We start from the raw sequence: 20,009 nt of genomic DNA, 5'->3' as shown, positions 1-20,009 counted from the left end.
ACTTCACCATTGACTTCGCCTTTTCGCCTTGGTGACGAAGACCAGAGGGCAGGTGACATTGCCCCTCGGAGCTCTCTTCGGCAGGCTGTGCAGGAATCCGGTGAGGCGAGTGTTCCAAAACGGAGCAGAAAGAAAAACCACTCTCGCTTTCACGAGGCGTGGAAAAGAAAACTGCATGTGATGTGCTCTGCCTCCCGCTCTTCTGCTGATCCAGCACAGCAACACCAAAACATCACACACTGCATATTTGGAATTTTATTCTTCTATGTAAAAACAATAATAATCTTAAAAAGGAGTGGGATCATGCTTGAACTTTTCATTCGTTTCCTGTTTTTCTAAAAAAAGTTCTTCGTGCACATGAATATCTTCGGGCGGTTGATCTTTTTCTCAATCCTTCTATATATCGCCCTTTTTCGTCATATTGCTCCTAATATGTTTCTCTCTTTCGCACCCAGCCGCTTTGAGTCTCTCCATCCGCATTTGTATTATCTCGGAGCAAGCCTGTCTCACTGCGTTCTATCAATTCGCAATTGAGCGAATCAACAAACGCAAGGAGCAGGTTTGCTCCTCAATAATGAGTCTCAAAATCCCTCCAATTTCAGTATACGTGATTAAAAACCGCCTTCCTTGCACGATCAAGTGCGACGGATGAGTTGAGAGCGTGCAGGTGATGGTGCAGCACTCCCGCTCTACACTCTCCCTCTCTTGTGGTGTTTCCGAGGCGTGCTCGACCGTGTATTCGTTTCTCTTGAATTCTTTATCATCCAACCTTGATATCTCTCACCCTGCTTCCTCCGGTCTTTGCCCTTCTCTCTCTGTGAGGCAGTGTGTTTGCTTCCAGTCAGCTCGCAAACGCTGCTGGGAATTATGAGGGGTGCTCTCCGACACCAGAGTGATCGGAATAAGTTGTATTGTAATTGTGTTCTTTCACATTGCTTTCTCTCTTCTCAAAGCAATAAATCTCGTTTCTTTAACCGATTTCTCCTTCCTCATATCCTCTTCTCACCCTGCTTCTGATGTCTTTTCAGTGCAATCTTTCATCTCTGAATTTGTTTTCTCGATTCTCATATCCTTCCCTTCTCTAATTATATCCAACTTTTCATCATCTCCATGAGGGGGTTCTTAGAAGTCGATCGTCAACAGGATCCATTGCATATCTTGAACCAGTTAAATGTCTTAAATTTATTGGTCCACTCTTGATCCTGGCTCCCCTCTTGCGTGCATGTTGCTTGCTATCCAATCCTTAACTTTTCATCATGATATGAGTATTATAACTATATGTCTAATCGAGTATGTGTTCAAAGTGTCGCGTATTTCATGCTTTCTTTGAATAGCTTCTAACTCTTCTTTTATTCTCTGCATACTTGCAGGCAGACCTTCTCTTATACCAACCACACATGTTCATCCTTTAAAGTTTTCCTGGTAAAATTAAACCAACGTTGGAGCGTTTCTTCTGCATCTGTGAGTGCATTTGAATGTTTGTTAATATCGATTTTTATAGTCTTCCTTAATGTTATCTTTATCTGCACTTCTTTTTATACTGTATCTTCTTTCAATATAGAACACTCCCTTGTTAATCTCTCCAGCTCAGCTGGCTCTGTAGTGACAAAATTTCAGTGAGGATGAGGGCTCTACTCTGGAGTGCTTGTGTGTCTGTTGAGTTATATGTGGTTTCTTCCCCTTTTGAAATAATTGTTAAATCCCCCATCGTTTTATATTGCTTGCCCCTTCTCGGCTTATCTCCATTTTTCTCAATTTCTCTGAAAAGGTTAATAGACTCGATTGCTCTTCTTTCAGTTTTTTTTTTCTCTCCACTTGAAACATTTGTATTGGATAGAGTTTCAAAAAATTGTGCCATTATACACCCGGTATCTTTGGTTGTGAGGGAGTTAGAATCATCCACACTTTCTCTATCAAGCAATTGCTTGAATCTTCGCAGCGCTCTCCACGTATCTCTTTCGCTCTTTTTATTTCTAAGTATTGCTGCTTATATATCCTTCACTCCAATGTCTTATCCCCATGTTAAGAAGAGGTCCCTTCCTTGGATATTTTCCTCTCCAGTGTGATGTATATCACCTCTCCTGGGGGTAGTTTCCAGCCTTCCCTTCTCATCTTCGCTCCCGTTATCATGCACTCTTGATAGGTCCCCAGGGTCTTTATCAAATGCCCTGACTGCAGCAGCGGAGTCCAGGTCTGCCCCCGCCAGGCTGGCAGAATCAGAATCGTCAGTTCCCTCCAGGCCTCCTTCATCTTCTCTTTCAGCACCCGTCCAATGTTTCTCAGGAACGTGTGGACTAGCACTATCTCGTTTTCTTGCGTTTCTCTCTCTCTCCTCCCTCTCAGAGAGGATAGTCTCCAAGTACTTCAGCAGGGCACTGGTGCAATCGGTTCTGAAATTGTATCAAGTGTTCTCGGTGCGATTGTTTGTAATATCTCTACGACTTTCTCGCCATCCGGCTGAGTGCATCTGCTTCCGTGTTCTGTTCTCCCGGGAGATGTTCCGTTTGTTTCGTAATGTCCAAGCTGTTCAGTTTCTTCTCCAATGCCCTCAGTGTTGGAATGAGCGATGGCGCTCCCCTCTTCTTCTGTATTGCAAATTTTGTGGACATGTTGTCTGTCTTCAGACGAATATGATCTTCCTTCTGTTGTTGCAGTTATGCGCCCTTTCTCTCTAGTGTCCTCAACACTGCTCTGGACTCCTTCTCGTTTATCGCTAACGCACTCTCCTGGGGTGGTCCATCTTCAGTGGACATATATCTTCTCCTCTTTGTTCTCCCTCGGCATTGTTAACACTGCACCCCATCCCAGCTCTGACGCGTCCATTGTAAGTTCTTCTGAACTACTCCTTCCCTTCAGACTCCTTTGTCTGTTTTCTTGCAGAGTCTTTCTCCAATGTGTAAATTCTCCCAACAACATTGAGTTGACTATAACCGTTCCCTTCCAGCCCTCGCTGGCTATTGCCTGCCTCAGCACGTATTACATGCGCTTCATCCACAAGCTCGCTGGTGGGTTGTGCAGTCTCACGAAGTTCAGCCTCCCAAGGAGTGCTTCCAGATCTCTTGTCTTTAGACTCTTCCTCCTCATTTCATTCACTATCCAGGTTCGCATAACCTCCAGAAGCAGCACTCTCTTCCTCTCTAGGAGCGTCACTTCCATCTTCTCTAAATTGTAAATCCATCCCAGAAACTCTTCAATCCTTGTTGACTCCAGTTTTTGTTTCTCCTCCGAATTTCTCCTCGAAAGAAATCTTGCTCCATTGCATCAATCCAAGCAGATATGCGGAGTCTTCTTCTATTTTCATTACGCCGCACTCTGCGGCTTCTTTCTGTATCAGCCTCTTACTGTATTCCGCAGTCTCATGCTCCATCTTCTCCTCTCTTTTTTTCGCGGATTTCACCTCTTCAATTTTCTTGTGAAATTTCGCGGTTGCAATATCTGCACCTTTCTCACGAAAATGCACTGTTTCTTATCGTTTTATCAATTCACAATTTCTCTCAATTTCTTTCTCAATTTTTATCTCGCAGCAAACTCAGCTTTCTCTTCCCTCAAACCCTTTCGATCAAAAGCAATTTGTCACTCAATAATAATCTCGCGACAATACACGGCTCTCTTATATCTCTCAGTCCCGTTAAATTTCGCGGTTTCACATTTGTGATAATTTCTCTTGTAATGAATCGTGTCCTTTCCAATAATAAATTAATGATATTTCACTTTTTAAGTTTGATATTGTGTCGCAACACAGCTTGTCTATATTTCCTTTGCAAAAGTCTATCGATTTACTGAGTTTTCTTTTCATGATTATCTCAACTTAAATCGCTTTTCCATTTTCTCTCTCTTCTCTCTCTACTCTCTCTCCTCTCTTGGTCTCGCTGCAAAGCGCGGATTTAAATTCTTTCTCTCTTCTCTTGATCTCGAGGTCAAACGCGGTTTGATTCTTTGCAACTATCTCTCGAGTATACACAGCTTCATTTCAATTAATTATTTTTCAACTGTAATAAAATTATCCTTGCATAAAAATATCGCTGCAATATGTGAATAGATCTTCACAAATATCCTTGTGAAATATATATGTGTATGTTTTGTTGCTGCATTTATCCATATTTAGCTGAACTGCCCTATTCCTTTCCCTTATAACCTTCTTTCAGAATATAGTAGAATCTATATTTATCCCTATCTCGCTGCAATCTACGGCTCTTTTTCCACTTTAGTCTGCATAAATAAATTCTCTCTTCATAACAATTAATTATATCTTTAAAAAAAAAAGAAAATTTTTTCTCTATAATAATCTCTCTTCAATATATGCATATATCTTCTTTAATTCTTGAAATATCTTGCGATTTCTAAATTTTCCTATATCTCGTGGCATGTACGGGTCATTTTCCTAATAAATGAACAAAATATTTTGTAGTTTCATTTTCTTTGAAAATCTATTGAAATACATATCTTCATTTTGCATAAATATCTCACAAATATCATAATTTCAGTTTTCTGTTTTGTGGCTTCTATTCTTGTATTGTCTTTTCACTATGCGCGGCTCTCTATTCGTCTTTATTAGTTGTGCACTATCTCATATTCTGAATGATGTCTAACATGCTCAGATCCTGGAAAGTTCTACAATAATATTTTCCTCTCTTACCAGTTTCAGAATTCGATCTAAATCTTTTCCATCGCCGTCTCTGTATTTTTGTAATAGGCTGTTGCTTCATTTTTATTGCGGACAATTTGGATCTACTTTGAATTTGAGTATTGGCGAAGTTAGATCTTAAACCACCCATTAATCGTAATCAATACTCATTATTGAGGAGCAAACCTGCTCCTTGCTTTTGTTGATTCGCTCCATTGCGAATCATTAATTTTTGCTTTTTCATAACAAAACATCCAAAGAATTTGTAATAAATTCAAACTTTGAGTTTGAAATAGAGTTATCCCAAATGAAAAAAAGTTGAGATTCAAAGTTTTGGTTATTATTCTAAATCCTTTTTTTTTTTTTTTTTGTTCATTCATATGCTTTTCAATTCCACAAATTGGCTGTGATTAATATTTTGTGAATTGTTTCTTTCTTTCTTTTTAAACTTCCTTTGAAATTTCTTTTTTTTTTTGTTTTTTCTTCATTTTGTTCAGCTCTGATAAACAAGATAGAATTATATTTATTTTTATTTTTATTCTTTTGCTTCAATGTTTAATTTTGAAGAAATGAAGAAGTGAATTTAATGATTGAAAAAATTATAAAAGAAAGCCTCAAATATTTGTCAAAATAATTATAAGAAGAAAGTAAATAAAAATATTACAATAGAGTCACAAAATTCATGGAGCTTCGTTTCCTTTATTATAAGTTAAACAATCTTCAATATTAAAATAAAAACCATTACGATTTTCTTTGTTAAAAAGAGAAATGAATCCATGAAAGCTTGAGATGGAGTCTTCGAATCCTTCTTCTTCCATCTTTTTAATCATTTTCCTTTTCATCATTTTCCTTTTCGCTTCTTCTGTTTCATCATCCTCCTTTCCTTTCAATCGATGTGAAATTGCACTTAACATGCTCAAGCATTCTTTTGGGACTTTCTCTTCAAATGTTGATTGCCAAATGTTCCCACAAATCACATCAATAACTTCATTCTCCAACAAAGCGTCAATTCCAATTGCATTATCACCCACTGCAATGGTGAATATACAAATGCACATGTTGCTAATTTCTTTGTGATTATCCTTTGCTGCTCGAAATAACTGAACAACACTGTCAATAAGCACTATGTATTCTTCATTCATCACTTCTTGTAATCCGCAGAATGAATACACTGTTTGGAGCCATCTCAATAAAACAAGCTCTTCTTTCTCTCCTTTTCCTCCATTTCTCTCTTCTTCTTTTCTCTTCCAATCCACTTTTCCCTTCAGCTCTTCCAATTCTCTTGCCGCTTCTCTCGCGAAATGCAACTCATACACAATCGCGCCTTTCAAACTTGAGTCAGCCAACAATTTGTTCATCAAAAACTGCCAAGCACACTGATACGCAAGACGTGTCAGGTTATGATGCTCCTGATGATATTGGAAAATATCTTCGATTTCATTCAAATACATCTCTTTTTCAACTTCCTTACAAAAAATGAAATAGAAATTCAAAAATATTACAAAATAAATGAAAAATTTCACACATAATATTCAACACTGCACAATGCAACAAAAGCCATTTCCACTTCTTTTTGTGTCTCCTTGCTTTCTTTTTTCTTCATTGCAACTTTCAGAAGATAAGAGACACAGATTGAAAGTAATTCATATGGGAAGGCGTAGCCCAAAGTAATAAAGCATTCAGAAAGATCCATAAGCAGCTTTTCATTCTTTTCTTCTTTTTCCTTCTTTTCTTCTTCATTTATCTTTTTCTCAAAAAAATTGCAAAGCTCAGAATGCGACAAGTTTCTATTCCGATGACATTTCAGCATTTTGTTGTATCCAATGCACTTTAAGAGCATAATCATATTTTCAGAAGGAAATAACTTTTCTTCAATCATTTGTTTCATTCTGTTGAACAGATCTGTTGTGACCACAGAATCAAATTCTTTTTCATCCATCTCTTCCATTAGTAGATTCATCTCTTAGTTTATTCTTTTCTGTTCAATTTCTGTGCTACGCGCCAGTTCAGAAAACAATTCTTCAACAATAAAAATGAGAAAAGTAACGGATCATAAAGAATTAAATTCCATAAACAATTGGACACCATTGAACTTTATTGAGTTCTCCATCTCCTGCATTTTCTGAAACATATTGCAAACAGAAAACAACGAATATTCGTCATTCAAATTGAATTCGAATAATGTTGGATTGAAGAATTAGTGAAAAATAAAAACTCAAAAATACCATAAAAACTATGAGTTCATACAATATTTCTATACACAAATATATTTGGCAATGTTTTATGAAGAAAAAATAAATTTAATCTTCTTTTGTTTGATGTTATGGATGTGTTGATCGATTTGTTTTGTTTGAACAGGAATAACAATTGGCTGAATGAGAATTCCAGAGTGAACATTACCTGTAGAACTATGAATATTATTTCCTGTGATGACAACAGACAATGGTGGAGATGCAATATTTTTGGAATTCTGCCTGATTATTTTAGGAGATTGAACGGCCAACGGGAATACAACAATTTCATCAATTACACAAAAAGACATAGTGTATGTAAATTTTATTGTCCAATTGATTGTGAAGATATTCCGTCTGTATCCTCTCCAAAGTGCAGGAATCCGAATTATTGTTGAAATGACCAATCTCCGTTTTGGAGAGCAACACGATGAGAATGGAGCAGATTGTTGTATAGCAATTGGGAAATAAATGAAGTTATGCAGGGCTATTATTTTCATAATTTTTATTTGGTGCAAGAGGTGAAAACAAATTTAACTTAAGTTTTATTGAATGAAGATTTATGGATGGAATTCTGTGAAGGACAAAATCTGCACAAAATTATATAGAATTTGGAATTTAATGCAGTGGAGCAGTTTGTGGTATTTTTTGGACAAGGAAAACAACTGGCAATATCAAGGGAAGGATATTAGTCACAAAAAAAGGCAATAATTCAACGAAAAAAGGAGAACCCCAAAATATCGGTTTTATTAGTAAGGTTTTCCTGTTTCTCGGACTGCGCTGGGCAGATATGGAAAGCGATGAAATTCTATTTCTGATTCCGCTTATGCTCCAAAAAAGTGGAGAAACGCCAACTACGAGACATCCAATTATCAAATATTTGTTGGCGGTCGAACAACATTCAGGCCAATCGCTTTTGGATTTCATTTTTCGAAGGGACAGCCATTTTGAGCAAGCAAGGCGATTATCATTCGAAGTTTGCTTTCTTCGACGCCACAGGCAACAACAGAAAAATACAGAATATTTTTGATCAGCCTCTTCAAGCTCAGCCATCCAGAGATTTTATTGTAATGTTCCATTTGCGTGGCATCGATGCAGAGTTGATTTGTGGGGTCTTTGTTGCTTCGTTTTGAGTGTGCTGAAGTATTTGCAAAAGTTAGACAAGACGGCCATGTTTTCTCAGACGAACATCGAGAGAGGACAATTTCTCTGAAGACTGTTTTAAATATTTATTTCTGATTGTTATGATGTTGGCCTGTGTCTATCTTGCGTTGTTGCTTCTATCAGAAATGGTTTTTTAAAAATGGAGAATTTCATCGATGTTGCTTTCAATCGATCATATTTTCTAGCGCTGATTGAGATCACTGTGCTGCTGGTGTGCCAACAAGAAGAATGAAGCATCACGCATTCATTCATTTTCTTGGCGTGTTGCAGTGATTATTGAAGCAGTGGCATTTTTTTAATGTGAGGGAGCTTCCACAGCGCGTGGTAGCTAATGCAATGAGACGGGGAATTCAATTGTTTGTTGGTGGGAGACAGCAGCGGAGATGCAAGAAAAGCAAAAGAATGCTTCGATCAGATGGAGGACAAGGGAGACATTAGTTGCAATGGCGGAACTGTGAAGGAAGGAGACGAATGACAACGAAAGAAAAAGGAGAGGAAGAGGAAGGGGAAGAGGAAGGGGAAGGGGAAGAGGAAGACATTTCGGAGAAATACAGAGAAATACAGGAATGTTGTCTCTGATGAGGAAAATGTGCGGATGAAGGAAAAGGAATAATTCGATATAGAACGTGGCAATAATATAAATAATGTGAAAAGAAAACAGAAAAGATGTGAAGACGTGCATTCAAATCAAACTTCTTCTTCTGCGATTAAAAATCATCTATCTCCATCAGCTTCAACGATGGGCCGCCTTATACCTCATTCATTGCCAAACCTTTTAAGATGTTCCTTATCTTTTCCCACACCCTCTGCGCTTCCATCTGAAGTTATGCCCAAAGAACCGTCTACTGTCTCTTTTTCTGCTTTCCTGCTCTCCTGCTGAATGCCATCAGATGGAGAAGAACTGCACATTTTGGATTCCACTGAATACCGCTTGTCTGCCTCTTTATGTGTCTTCACCTTCACAGACCTCAGCTGACTCAGCCCAAGCGCCTCCACAACCAGCTGCGCCATTGCTTCTTCCAGCTTCCCCTGGTTCTCTTTGATTTTCCCCACGTACTCTCTGTGCACTGTCGGATACCCGCCTTTCTCCTCATTCCCATCACCTCCATCTCTCCCTTCGTCTTCTTCTCCCTTTTCTTTTCCCCTTTCTTCTCCCTTTTCTTCTCCCTCTTTGCCTCCCCTTTTTCCTTCCTCTGCCTCTTCTCGCTCCTTCAGCACCGCCAGCTCAATCGCTGCTGGCGACAGAACCACATCCTCCATCCTCAGCCCCGCAGCATCCAACCCTTTCTCCACAATCTCTCCCACTTCACACACTGCAATCCCTCGCCAAATTACTTCATCTTTCAACTTCACCACCACATGCCTCGACTGCGACGATCGCGACACCAGCCGCGCTATCGCCGACGGCAGCAGCGACGGGTCAAACAGATCGTAGATCGACGGGAAAGCATTCACGTCTGGCGCTACAAAGATCCGCTTGCTCCCCGACTTCGTGCCCACCGACGCTGCAAGCGACGAAAGCGGTGCCACCAGCGGAACCGAAAGCATCGCCGAAAGCGCCACATCGTATGCACACACAACACCTCCATGCTGCACCGCTCACCGCGACACAACATATCCCCGCAGCGTCTGTTGCTCCCTCAGAAACGACTTCTTTTGATTAACATACTCCCCAGCCGCCTCTCGTTGTTGTGCATAGTTGCTTCAGACGTGTATGAAGCCGTCACCTCCGATGCATCCGAAGGGTCAATCGTAGGAGCTGATGATGAAGAAAGTGATAACTACTCATCCACTGTTGCCTTCTTCTCTTCGCTTCTCAACCTCAGGAATGGAGAAGCAGACAAAGATTACTAAAGACGCTGAGCGAAGATACAACTGCCGAGCTGCCTCGACCACAAGAATCTTTTTTGGATTCCCCACTACGACTTCTGGCAGCATTATTGAAGAAACAAACATCATATCTTCATTCAATGATTAAATATGGGTCATCTATGAAAGTTCGCTGTTATTGTGCAGAAAGAAAGGATGAAGCAGAACGTATTCAGAAGTTGCACAGAAATAAGAAGAAAAAGAAAAGCGAGCGATATTTCATGAAAAGAAAGCTTCAATGAATATGAATAATGATTTTATCCAAAGATGAGCAATTTTATTGTCAGTTTTATCGATTTCATTATGTGCTTTTCAAAATACACATTTTTCATTCAGTTGAAATATCAATCGTTTGTTTGATGCTCTGGACATCTCTTGCAACATTGATAAATACTTGTCGCAAAACTCTATCATAAATAATTGAAACTTTGTATCTCAAACGGATATTTTTGAACTGGCATTTTTGATTGGAATGAATGAAAAAATCAAAAAAAATAAAATAATTAAATTATTCTCAAACTTGACCTTCTTTCGAAAGATTATTTTGCGATTTTCGGAGATACAGTGTTCAAAAAAGAAAAAAATGCAATCTCAAAACAAGCAAAGTTGAACTGAAAAAGAAAATAAAAATTGATGATTGAAAACTGAAAACAAAATTTGCTTTAAATGAAAAGAAAAACTCTTTGTCTCAATGAAATAACAAAAGGAAAGAAAAAACTCTTAATATCTGAACAAGGAAATTTCACAGAATCAAATAAACTGCAACAACAAACAAAGCAAGCGAACACCTGAAAAGCGCAGATTCCACGATTTTGAAGAGATTGAATGCAAAGCATCCAGCTTTGCCAACAAAGCTTTCCCACCATTTGCAATCCGAGCCTTCGAACCTTGCATAATAATCCCTTCGCATTTTCAATGCTTCTTCGGTGTCTGACTTGCTCAGCCGAAATCGTGATGTGTCTCTCTTTGCGCTCCCAATGTCTTCCTCTGGTATCCAATCAAGCCTTTTGTGGAACTCGCCAAATCCAACAACCGCCTCCCCCTTTGAAAGCTCGCTCAATCCAAGTTTCATCCTCAGCCACTCAAACTTCTGAACCGCAAAACAATGCTTGCTAACACCCTCTTCGTGCATCCACGCATATCTCAACTCCAAATGCCCGCGCTTATTTCCATAAAAAGTCAAACAAATCTCAACAGCAGCAAAAGGAACAATCAAAGAAGCAATGCAAAAGCCAAAATGCAGCTTGATTGAGCCATCCAACTTCAGCGGGACAAGAATCAGAAACGGAAGCACAACTACGCAGAAGACTGCCACTCCAATTAATATAAGTCCTTCGTCAAAAGAATTCAGTTTTTCATTAAACCTTCTTCCAGTACATCCCATTGCAAAGAAACGGGCAAAGAGAATCAATGCGCTCCAAATTGATAAAGAAAATATAGTTCTCCACTTGAACGATGTCAGGCTCACTAAAACTCGATAAATGTGCGCTGTTTAACATCATGAAATGAATTTGACAACAAAGAAAGAAAAAGAAAAGATTAATTTTCAAAAATTTCAAATTCATCAACCAGATCAAACCGTCTGCTTTCAGCGAAGCAATCACAAAAAACATCAGCATGAAACCAGCTGAAATGACATCCAACAGCAAATACAGGTATTTTGAAAATGAAGCTGCCTGCTCATATTCACTCACCAATATTGCTGCAAATATCAAAGCAGCAAGTCCAAAATATGGCCATATGAACAGAAATTTCGGAATGTGCTTCCAAAAATAGTCGAAATACATCACAGTCAAAAGAATAATTCCGTTGGCAATATACCACCATTTGTTTGAATATTCGCACTTTTTCGCACACGAAATGAAATAATCTACAAAACAATACGATCCAATCAGAAGTGTTGAAAATGTCAAAGTGTCTGCGAATGACTTTTTTGCAGCTTCCCCGTTCGCTCTCGCTCGAAAAGCAATTTCACTGTTCCTCAAGAAACTGAGTAATCCAAGTACGATCAAAATTTCTAACAGTAATCGCAAAATTGAGAAAATTGTAATTTTTTGCGCCTTTTTCATCAATCTTTTCCTATTCTCCTCAGAGATTCGCGGAAAATCGCGTATGTGTACCAGCTCTTTGTACATTCTAAATGCAACAGAGAATGTTCACACAAAACACATAAATTAAAGACAAACAACCAGTCAAAGAATAAAAAATGCTCAAATGCTTCAGAACACAAACTGCAATGTCTCCTTCCATCCCTTTGCGCTCACCCCGTATTTGTAGCTCTCTTTCCAGTCTTCTTCCGAACGAGGGTTAAAAAAATAAATATATTGAAACGCACAATCTGGCAGAAGGCAAATCTTGTGCATGAAGGGAATTATCGCTTGACACTTGATTTTCGCACATCTGTACAACCAGTGGGAAAAGGCAATACAAAGCATCAAATGTTGATTCTTTCTTTGAAAAAATGAAAAAACAAAATATTCAAACTCTTCCGTTTTTGAGAGGAGATTGAATCGGCGATTCACCTGAGACAACGAAAGAATCGTTGAAAAGTTGCATTTCCCAAAGATCCTATTTGCAACAATCATACGCAAAAAGGGCAAATCTTGTTTCATCAACAGATTTCATAAATAAACACTCAAACATCTTCAAAATATCATCGGGAAGGCTGCCTGAAGAAAACAATTCCAAAACATAAAATATTGCAAATGAAGCACATCCACACCTAAACATTCATCTACAGCACCCTTGGAAGAGCTTTCTCTCATTTCCACGAAAAACTGAAATAATAATTTATGGTTATCATTTTACAAAAAAATCAAATAAGAATTGGGAAATAAATTTTTTCAAATAAAAATAATCATTGTAACAAATAGTTTAAAAAACTCAAAACTCATGAATCAAATGTGTTTTATTCCAATATTCATAATTAATTATTCGAACAATACACATTTCATCGACCAATCTCTCGTTTTGCGAAAATGTTTTTATATATTTTTTTATTTTCCATTTAATATTTCTTCTAAATGTTTTTCATCATCCTTTTTCTGCTTTGAAAATTTTCAAATGGAATAATTCAACATTGAGGTTATCGAAAAGAACATTAAATTGTGTAACAACATTTTTGAAATATTAAATAGGATTTTCTGTATAAAATAATCCTTAAAATTTTGAAAACATTCATCAAATACTATTGTGGTGTTCATAATATGTGCTATTACTGGACTTGCAACATTTCATTTTCCAGAATCGTTCAACTCACACACAACTTTGAATTTTCTGGCACATCAATCTGCAGAAGCCTCTGGATTTTCACTGACATCCTTTCTGATATCATGAAACTGCCAATACAAAAACATGGGAAGGGTTCATTTCAAATGTCTATTTCAATAGATTCTAATTCCACATGTTGCAATTGCGTTCCGTTTTTTGTTTCACATACTCCAAATGTTGAACAAAGAACTGAGCTTGGCTCCAGATGAGATAGATGAGGAAGAACAAAATATGAAGCTAAAGGAAGATAGACACTCTTTCGGAAACAAAGCCATGAAAATATGAATGAAAAAATATCACAATGAAATGGTTCATAAGGTTATGCGATCGACGAGTCAAGTCAATGATATTGATTTGAAAAAGAAAGATATCACAATATGTGAGCTATTTCAATTCTTTTGGAAGAAACAAGTAAATAAACTGAAATTTTCTGAAGAGGCGTTGAATCAATACTTTAAGGACAATAATTTTTTGAACTTTTTTTTCTGTTGTCCACATTTGTTGGGAAAGAAATAAGACTTGAGTCAAAGAATTATTTCAGGAGTTTCTGCACTGATTCAAAAGAAAATTTTCTTTGTAACTACATAAAAATTGAAGGTGACTCATTTTTTCCTGATTTTTCTTTATTCACTTGTACTCATCAAACATAAAGTTTCGACAAACTTTTTCAGTCCTTTTTTGAGCCTTCATTTGATAAATGGGTTTTCAAAATATATTTTGGGCGTTAACTTTTTTTCCGTTATTAAATGGGCTGATCTACAAATATGAGCTTTTATTTGTTGTGGAAACTGTTTAATGGATGAACTCACTTTTTGAATGATCTTGGAAGAAAAACAAGCCATTAATTGCATCCGGTTTATGTTTATATTAAGGATGTGTTGATCTGTTGTGATATTGATCAAGTAACATCAAAACTCATGCTCTTTGTTTTTCTGATTTTCACATTTGCAACATCACAAGAATTGGATGAAGGAAAACCTTATGCAGTTTACGTGAAGCAAAGTGGAAGTGACACCAACACTGGAACAGAGATCGGTCAGGAAAAGAAATCATTGAAAAGTGCATATTATCTGCTTGAAGATGATGAAGCATGCAAGATCTATATTGTCAATGATGCAAGTGCACTTACAGCAGAGGCATTAACTTTCAACAAGAAGCAAGGAATCACTATTGAAGGAATTAACAATAATGGAAATGGAAACACAATGGTTGCAATGGATTGCAATGTGAATCCAGGAAGAAGTCTATTTACATGTAACGGTGAAGTGGAATTCAGATATTTAGCATTCCATTTTCCGTTTTCATTAAATGGATCCTCATATGACAATTTGATTTACGGAAGTGATTCCAATCTGACAATTTCAAACTGTCAGTTTGTCCGGCCATCATCAAATGTGGGCGCTTTGGATTACGGCCTTTTGCATATAAATGATGGAAATTTTTACATGGACAACGTAGAATGCGTTGATGAAAGTCAAATAGTTTCATCTTCGTATTATCTTTTTTATGTTGCTAACCCCACAATAGTTTCATTCACGAATGTGACATTGAAGAAAATTTCCAGTGATCGTTCACTCGTTTCCATAGAAGAATATAAAGATATTGAAATGGATGCGACACTGAATAGTTGTGCATTTACAGAATGTCAAGGAGGAGGGTGTGGAGTATTAGAGGTTTATATCGAAAGCAGTGAAAGTTCATTCACGGTGGGAGATGGAGGTGTGACATCTTTCATATCATGCACTGGCGGCCAATCCGGTGGAATCTATTTGGAAATGCCAAATTTCACATCTGCCTCTCAACTGAAATGGCCAACAAATGGAAAGAATCTTGTATTTCAAAAATGCAGTTGTGGAAAAGGAGAGTCAAAAAGAAATACTGGATTGTCAATATCATTGAATAATGATTCATTGTTCAAAGATATCGCAGATGCAATGAAGGAAAGTTTTGCAGCTGATTGCACACGAGAAGACAACATTTGGTTTGTTGTGGGATATGACAATAAAACAAAAAAAGAATGTGATTTCGTAAGCACATTTTTTGATCCCATTCCTCAAAAGCCAGACAATATGACAAGAGCATTTGTGAAGAAAGGAGGGAAGGGAAATGGAATCGATGTTAATTCGGCAATCAACAGCATGAAGGAAGCTTATGATTTCTTGGAAAAGAGTGAAAAATGTTTTATTGATGTTGTCAAAACTGCAGATTCTGTGAAGGCTGAAGGAATCATCTTCTCAGCCAACTATGGAATAACAATTGAAGGAGTGAATGAAAATGGAAAAGGAAATACAGAAGTGGCAATTGATTGTGATGTTTCTGTTTCATCAATTCTCTTTTCTTGTCAGAGAATTGTGGAATTCAAGTATTTGGCATTCCAATTCTCTTCAACAGAAAAGAATTGGGACTCATTGATCAGTGCAGGATCAGGTTCAATATCACTGAAAATATCAACATGTCGATTTGTCAGAATAGGATCACAATCACAAGAAGGGATGATGGCAAACGATAATGGAAACAGCCCCTTGGAGAGCAGTCTTGTGAGCGTGGCATATGGAAGTGTGGAAATGGACACAGTGAAATGCACAGATGAAACCTCATTTGTGACATTCTCATCATCACCATTTTCATTTTCTGGAGCCCGTGAAGTGTCATTGAGTGGAATGGACATCAGCAAAGTGAATGTGGAAAGTGGAGCAGCAATCAGCATCGATGATGGGAGCAATTCATCTTCGAAGGTTTCAATCGAAGGATTGAATGTTCAGGAAGTGAAATCGGAGAAAGGAGCAGCAGCAGGGTTGGATATCACCCTCAGTTCAGAGGAATCAAGAGTGGCCATTGGAAGGTCAAGCAAATGCTCATTCAAGTCTTGTTCAGCACCAGAAGGGAAATCAGGAGCAATATTCATTGACATGCCCAAGGCAACATCGAATCTGAAACTCCCATCAGCACACAACCTGGAGATCGACAGCTCAAACACCGCTGGCTCAAAAACAACATCTCTGCTTATCATTGCCCCAGACTTCGAAGAGTTCTGCAAACAAGAAGATGCCTTTGAGTTTGCGAATGATTATGATGATTCCACTGTTGGTTGGATTGTGGGAGCAAAAGATGCAGAATCAGAGCCCGAGGATGTATATGAGAAGTATGTGAAAGTGAGACAAGAGAAACTGAAAGATCAAAACAAAAAGAATAAAACAGGGATCATTGTTGCTATTGTTGTTCCGATTGTTGTTGTTGTGGCATCTGTTGTGGTGATTGTGATTGTTGTTGTTGTTGTGAGGAAACGGAAATCAAGAAATGAAGAGAATAACGGAAAGGAACAAGAAATGAATGAATGATTTTAAAGGGATCCATCATTTATTTTCAAAAACAACATTTGTTCTTGTTCTTCATAGTGTATTCATTCAAATATTATTATCAAGTTTTTTAATTTCTTTTTCTGCTTGTTCAACTGAATTTTCCAATGATACTGTCATTTTTATTTAAAACACATCACTCGAGAAACAATACTCTGAACACAAAATATTACCAAAATCTTTTTATTGATAAATATGGATGCAATTCAATATTTGTTTTTTAAAGGGTGCGAAGAATTTTCTGTCACTTTTGAGAAATCATGAAAATAACATTTCAAAAGAACTAATTATCTCGATAACAATAATTATTATTCATTTGTTATTGTTTTTCAATAACAGAAACTTCTCTAAGAATAATTTGAATAAATAATGTTGAGTCATTTTCCATTCAATTTCGAAAAAAAAAAATTCTTTGTATTCAATCAATAAATTCATTTTCAGATTGAATTATAAAAAATGAAGGAAATTGCTATTAAACGACATTCACATAACTTGAAATTGTTTGTCCAAATAAGCGATCAGGAAAAGAAGAATACAATCTCAATAAAAATTATTCTTTTGCTTCCAGAGCAAACAAATGTGAAGAAAATGACTTCTTTCATTGTCGAATTGAAATAAGGTCTGCAAATGATTCAATTGACAGAAAGAAAACACACACCTGGTTATTTTCTCTAATTAAAACGCAGGGAGACAGGTTGACTCAGAGATAATGAATTTTAATCTTAAAGAATGGGTGGTTTGAGTAAAAACTTCTCTTTCCCAAAAATGACGTGGAAAAAATGTCGAGTTAAAAATATTGACAATAACGTTAAAATTGCATAGGGTGGTTTTTTTATCAGGACATTTTTTTATTGGCGTTTCTCAATAAATAAAAACTGAAAATAGAAATAGCATATTGAGCCAGGTTTGAATATGTATTAAACGTTCATTCAAAATATTTTTTGTCAATTTTTGTTTTTGATAAGGATCTTGATATTTCTAAAAAAATTTTTTGTCGTTTGTTTTGTCCATTTTGGACTATCTTTCTTTTTTTGTTTATTTTTCACAATAATACCATGAAACATACATAAAGAAGTTTTATTATTCCGAATATTATTTGTTTTTGACTATTTTTTCGATTGTTTTTTAGCATTTCACCGTTTTTTCAATAAATATGAAAATTTTAGGTTTTCTGAATATTTATGTTACATATGGATTTTGTTCTTTAATCAGTTTGTAAATGAGATAAAAGCACATTGCAGTTTTAATTTTTTTGTTAGGGCTATCATTTAATCTAGAACTTTTTCTTTTTCGCCATGCTTTTAGCTTTACGCAAGCCTGCGATAAATAAAAAATAACCAGAAATGTTTGAAATGTTTTATTTTCCTTATTCTGTATTTTTTTTTCAATATTTCATGTTTCACAGAAAGATCGAGGATAATAATAATTTTATGTTTTGATCATTGACTTGCTGCTTTTTCAGTGATAACACAATTTCAGAAGTTTTAAGCTTTCTTATCATAATACATCGTTTATTTTTTTATAAGTTGAACTTGTTTTAAACTTTCTCAACTTGTTTTTTTAATACTTTTTCTCATTTCACACATATTTTCAAAAAACACGATTTTAAGGACACACATGAATTTGTTTTGAAATCTATTGAAATGAAAAATAAACAATATTAAAATAAAACGATTCTCGTATGCAAAAATAAATATTTGTTTGTATATGTTTAATAATTTGTATAACAAAAAAATCATATACACTTGCTTTTCAGTTAAAATTCTTGAAAAGTTCCTTTTCATTTCAATGCTTAATGCAAATAAACGATAAATAAGACTTTGCATATTTTTTTCGTTTTTTTTAAAATTTGACACAAACACTTGTTTATATAAAAAATCGTGTTTTAAGCAAAAACAGTGAAATATGAAAAAAAGGTCAAAAATTAAATTGAAAAAGTTAAAAACAAGTTAAAATAATAATATAGGAATGTGGAATGCTGATGTTGTGGCTAAAAACGTTCGGTATGAAATATTCGCTTCACGGCCAGCAAGTCTTTGATCTGGGTGCCAAAATCAAAAAAAATTTTAACAATTTTTTGTATATAAAATTTTCAAAATTATTTTCCACAGAATTCTGAAAAACAAAAATGTCTTGAAGTCTATTTATTTTGTTTTTGTTTTAAGCCTTTTTTCAAATCAAAAAAGCAAAAATAAGTTTCAAAAAAATAGGGTTGAGATAAAATTTTAAGGTCAAGATAAAATTTGCACCCTATATTTGATTGAATCAAAAATGAAATGAGCAAAAATTATAGTATCAAAAATAGATTGATACAACTGCTGTTACAATATTTCACAAAGTTTTTACCAAATGAAGACATCAAATTAGTATTTTTCTTTTCATACACATCATTTTAAATATATAATAAACATTGAATCGCTTAGAAATTTCAGTTTTTTAAATTATTTGATGATAACAACGAAATGTGAATAGCAATCGAAAAAATATGGAAAAAAAACTTCAAACATTTTGAATAATAAATGTTCAATTCGCATTCTTCATAAATTATATATATATAATAAGGCCTCTGCGACCGACAGACATTTTTTATACAACTCTGCAGGTCCATCGACAATTTTGTCGAGCTTTTTTTTATTATTAAGAAAATTTTGATTTTAATTTTTAATTTTTGTGAAAGAAAAAAACGAAATAAAATCTTTTTATTTATTTTTATCGATAAATATTTATAATTATATATGGAAATGATAAATCAAAAAATTTCCTTTTTTTTCGAAAATTCTAATTTTTATAATGTGTAATAGACAGATCTTTGCACTGATTAGTCATTTGACAAATATCAGTCGAGTTGTTAGATATAAATGCAAATAAATGATTTTTTTTTAACAATTGTTTAATTTTTTTTTATTATTTCAAGACTTTCACTCATTTAAAAAATTTTACTTTTTTTTAATTTTTGAATCATGCTTGCTTTGATTTCTTATTTTGAAGTTCAATGATTTGGTTAAATTTTATACCAAATGATGGATTGTTCAAACAAAATTTATGATCATTATAAATAAAAGGAAATGAAGTGTAGCGTATTTCGAACAGTTCTCTTTTATCTTTTTCGGTTTGATTTTTAATACAAATTTGATCATCATTTCAAAAATAACATTTTATTGTTGTGGCAATTCTATGAAACGATAAAGCGGTTAATTGTGGACAGTTATTATTCCTTATAATTGTAAAAATATTTTGTTCAAAGTTAAAATTTGCACAAAACCGTATGATGCGATTCTTTTTCTATAACATGAAACTGTGATAACATATAAGGGTCGAAATTCTATTTTCAAAACAAAAAAAGTGAAGAATCATTGTTCAGATAATTCCGTATTATCCAGAGAATGAAGTGTCACTCTATTGGAGTACGTGAGCGAGATGGCATGAACATTAGGAAACAACAATGGTGATGAAGGAGCAGATGGAGCTGCATGCGAAGCCGAAGAGGATTATGTA

The 20,009-nt window shown here is 35.6% G+C and overlaps 5 protein-coding genes across 5 annotated transcripts; 1 reads left to right on the top strand and 4 right to left on the bottom strand.

Annotated features, from left to right (window-relative positions):
* Positions 1–2,364: 2,364 nt before the first annotated feature.
* Positions 2,365–3,178, bottom strand: MONOS_8753 (uncharacterized protein; the record flags this gene model as incomplete). The annotated part of the gene is made up of 2 exons (XM_067879189.1): positions 2,365–2,726; positions 3,112–3,178. 2 exons carry the CDS (start codon positions 3,176–3,178, stop codon positions 2,365–2,367), a joined length of 429 nt encoding a protein of 142 aa, XP_067720312.1.
* Positions 3,179–5,304: 2,126 nt separating this feature from the next.
* Positions 5,305–6,572, bottom strand: MONOS_15519 (uncharacterized protein; the record flags this gene model as incomplete). Its single annotated transcript, XM_067868401.1, has 2 exons — positions 5,305–6,090; positions 6,150–6,572. 2 exons carry the CDS (start codon positions 6,570–6,572, stop codon positions 5,305–5,307), a joined length of 1,209 nt encoding a protein of 402 aa, XP_067720311.1.
* Positions 6,573–8,762: 2,190 nt separating this feature from the next.
* MONOS_15518 (uncharacterized protein) lies at positions 8,763–9,567 on the bottom strand (the record flags this gene model as incomplete). Its single annotated transcript, XM_067868400.1, has 1 exon — positions 8,763–9,567. The coding sequence occupies one exon, from the start codon at positions 9,565–9,567 to the stop codon at positions 8,776–8,778; it is 792 nt and encodes a 263-aa protein (XP_067720310.1). The 3' UTR covers positions 8,763–8,775.
* Positions 9,568–10,630: 1,063 nt separating this feature from the next.
* Positions 10,631–12,837, bottom strand: MONOS_15517 (uncharacterized protein; the record flags this gene model as incomplete). The annotated part of the gene is made up of 7 exons (XM_067868399.1): positions 10,631–11,376; positions 11,468–12,024; positions 12,121–12,288; positions 12,373–12,456; positions 12,530–12,557; positions 12,611–12,665; positions 12,829–12,837. 7 exons carry the CDS (start codon positions 12,835–12,837, stop codon positions 10,631–10,633), a joined length of 1,647 nt encoding a protein of 548 aa, XP_067720309.1.
* A 1,238-nt stretch (positions 12,838–14,075) lies between these two features.
* On the top strand, positions 14,076–16,496 carry MONOS_15516 (uncharacterized protein; the record flags this gene model as incomplete). Its single annotated transcript, XM_067868398.1, has 1 exon — positions 14,076–16,496. The coding sequence occupies one exon, from the start codon at positions 14,076–14,078 to the stop codon at positions 16,494–16,496; it is 2,421 nt and encodes an 806-aa protein (XP_067720308.1).
* Between the last annotated feature and the right edge of the window lie 3,513 nt (positions 16,497–20,009).

This window comes from Monocercomonoides exilis, assembly GCF_001643675.1.
Source record: "Monocercomonoides exilis strain PA203 chromosome Unknown scaffold54-601524, whole genome shotgun sequence".
Classification (NCBI taxonomy): domain Eukaryota; phylum Preaxostyla; order Oxymonadida; family Polymastigidae; genus Monocercomonoides; species Monocercomonoides exilis.
The sequence above is the reverse complement of the archived record's forward strand: the minus strand, read 5'-3'. Positions and strand labels throughout refer to the sequence as shown.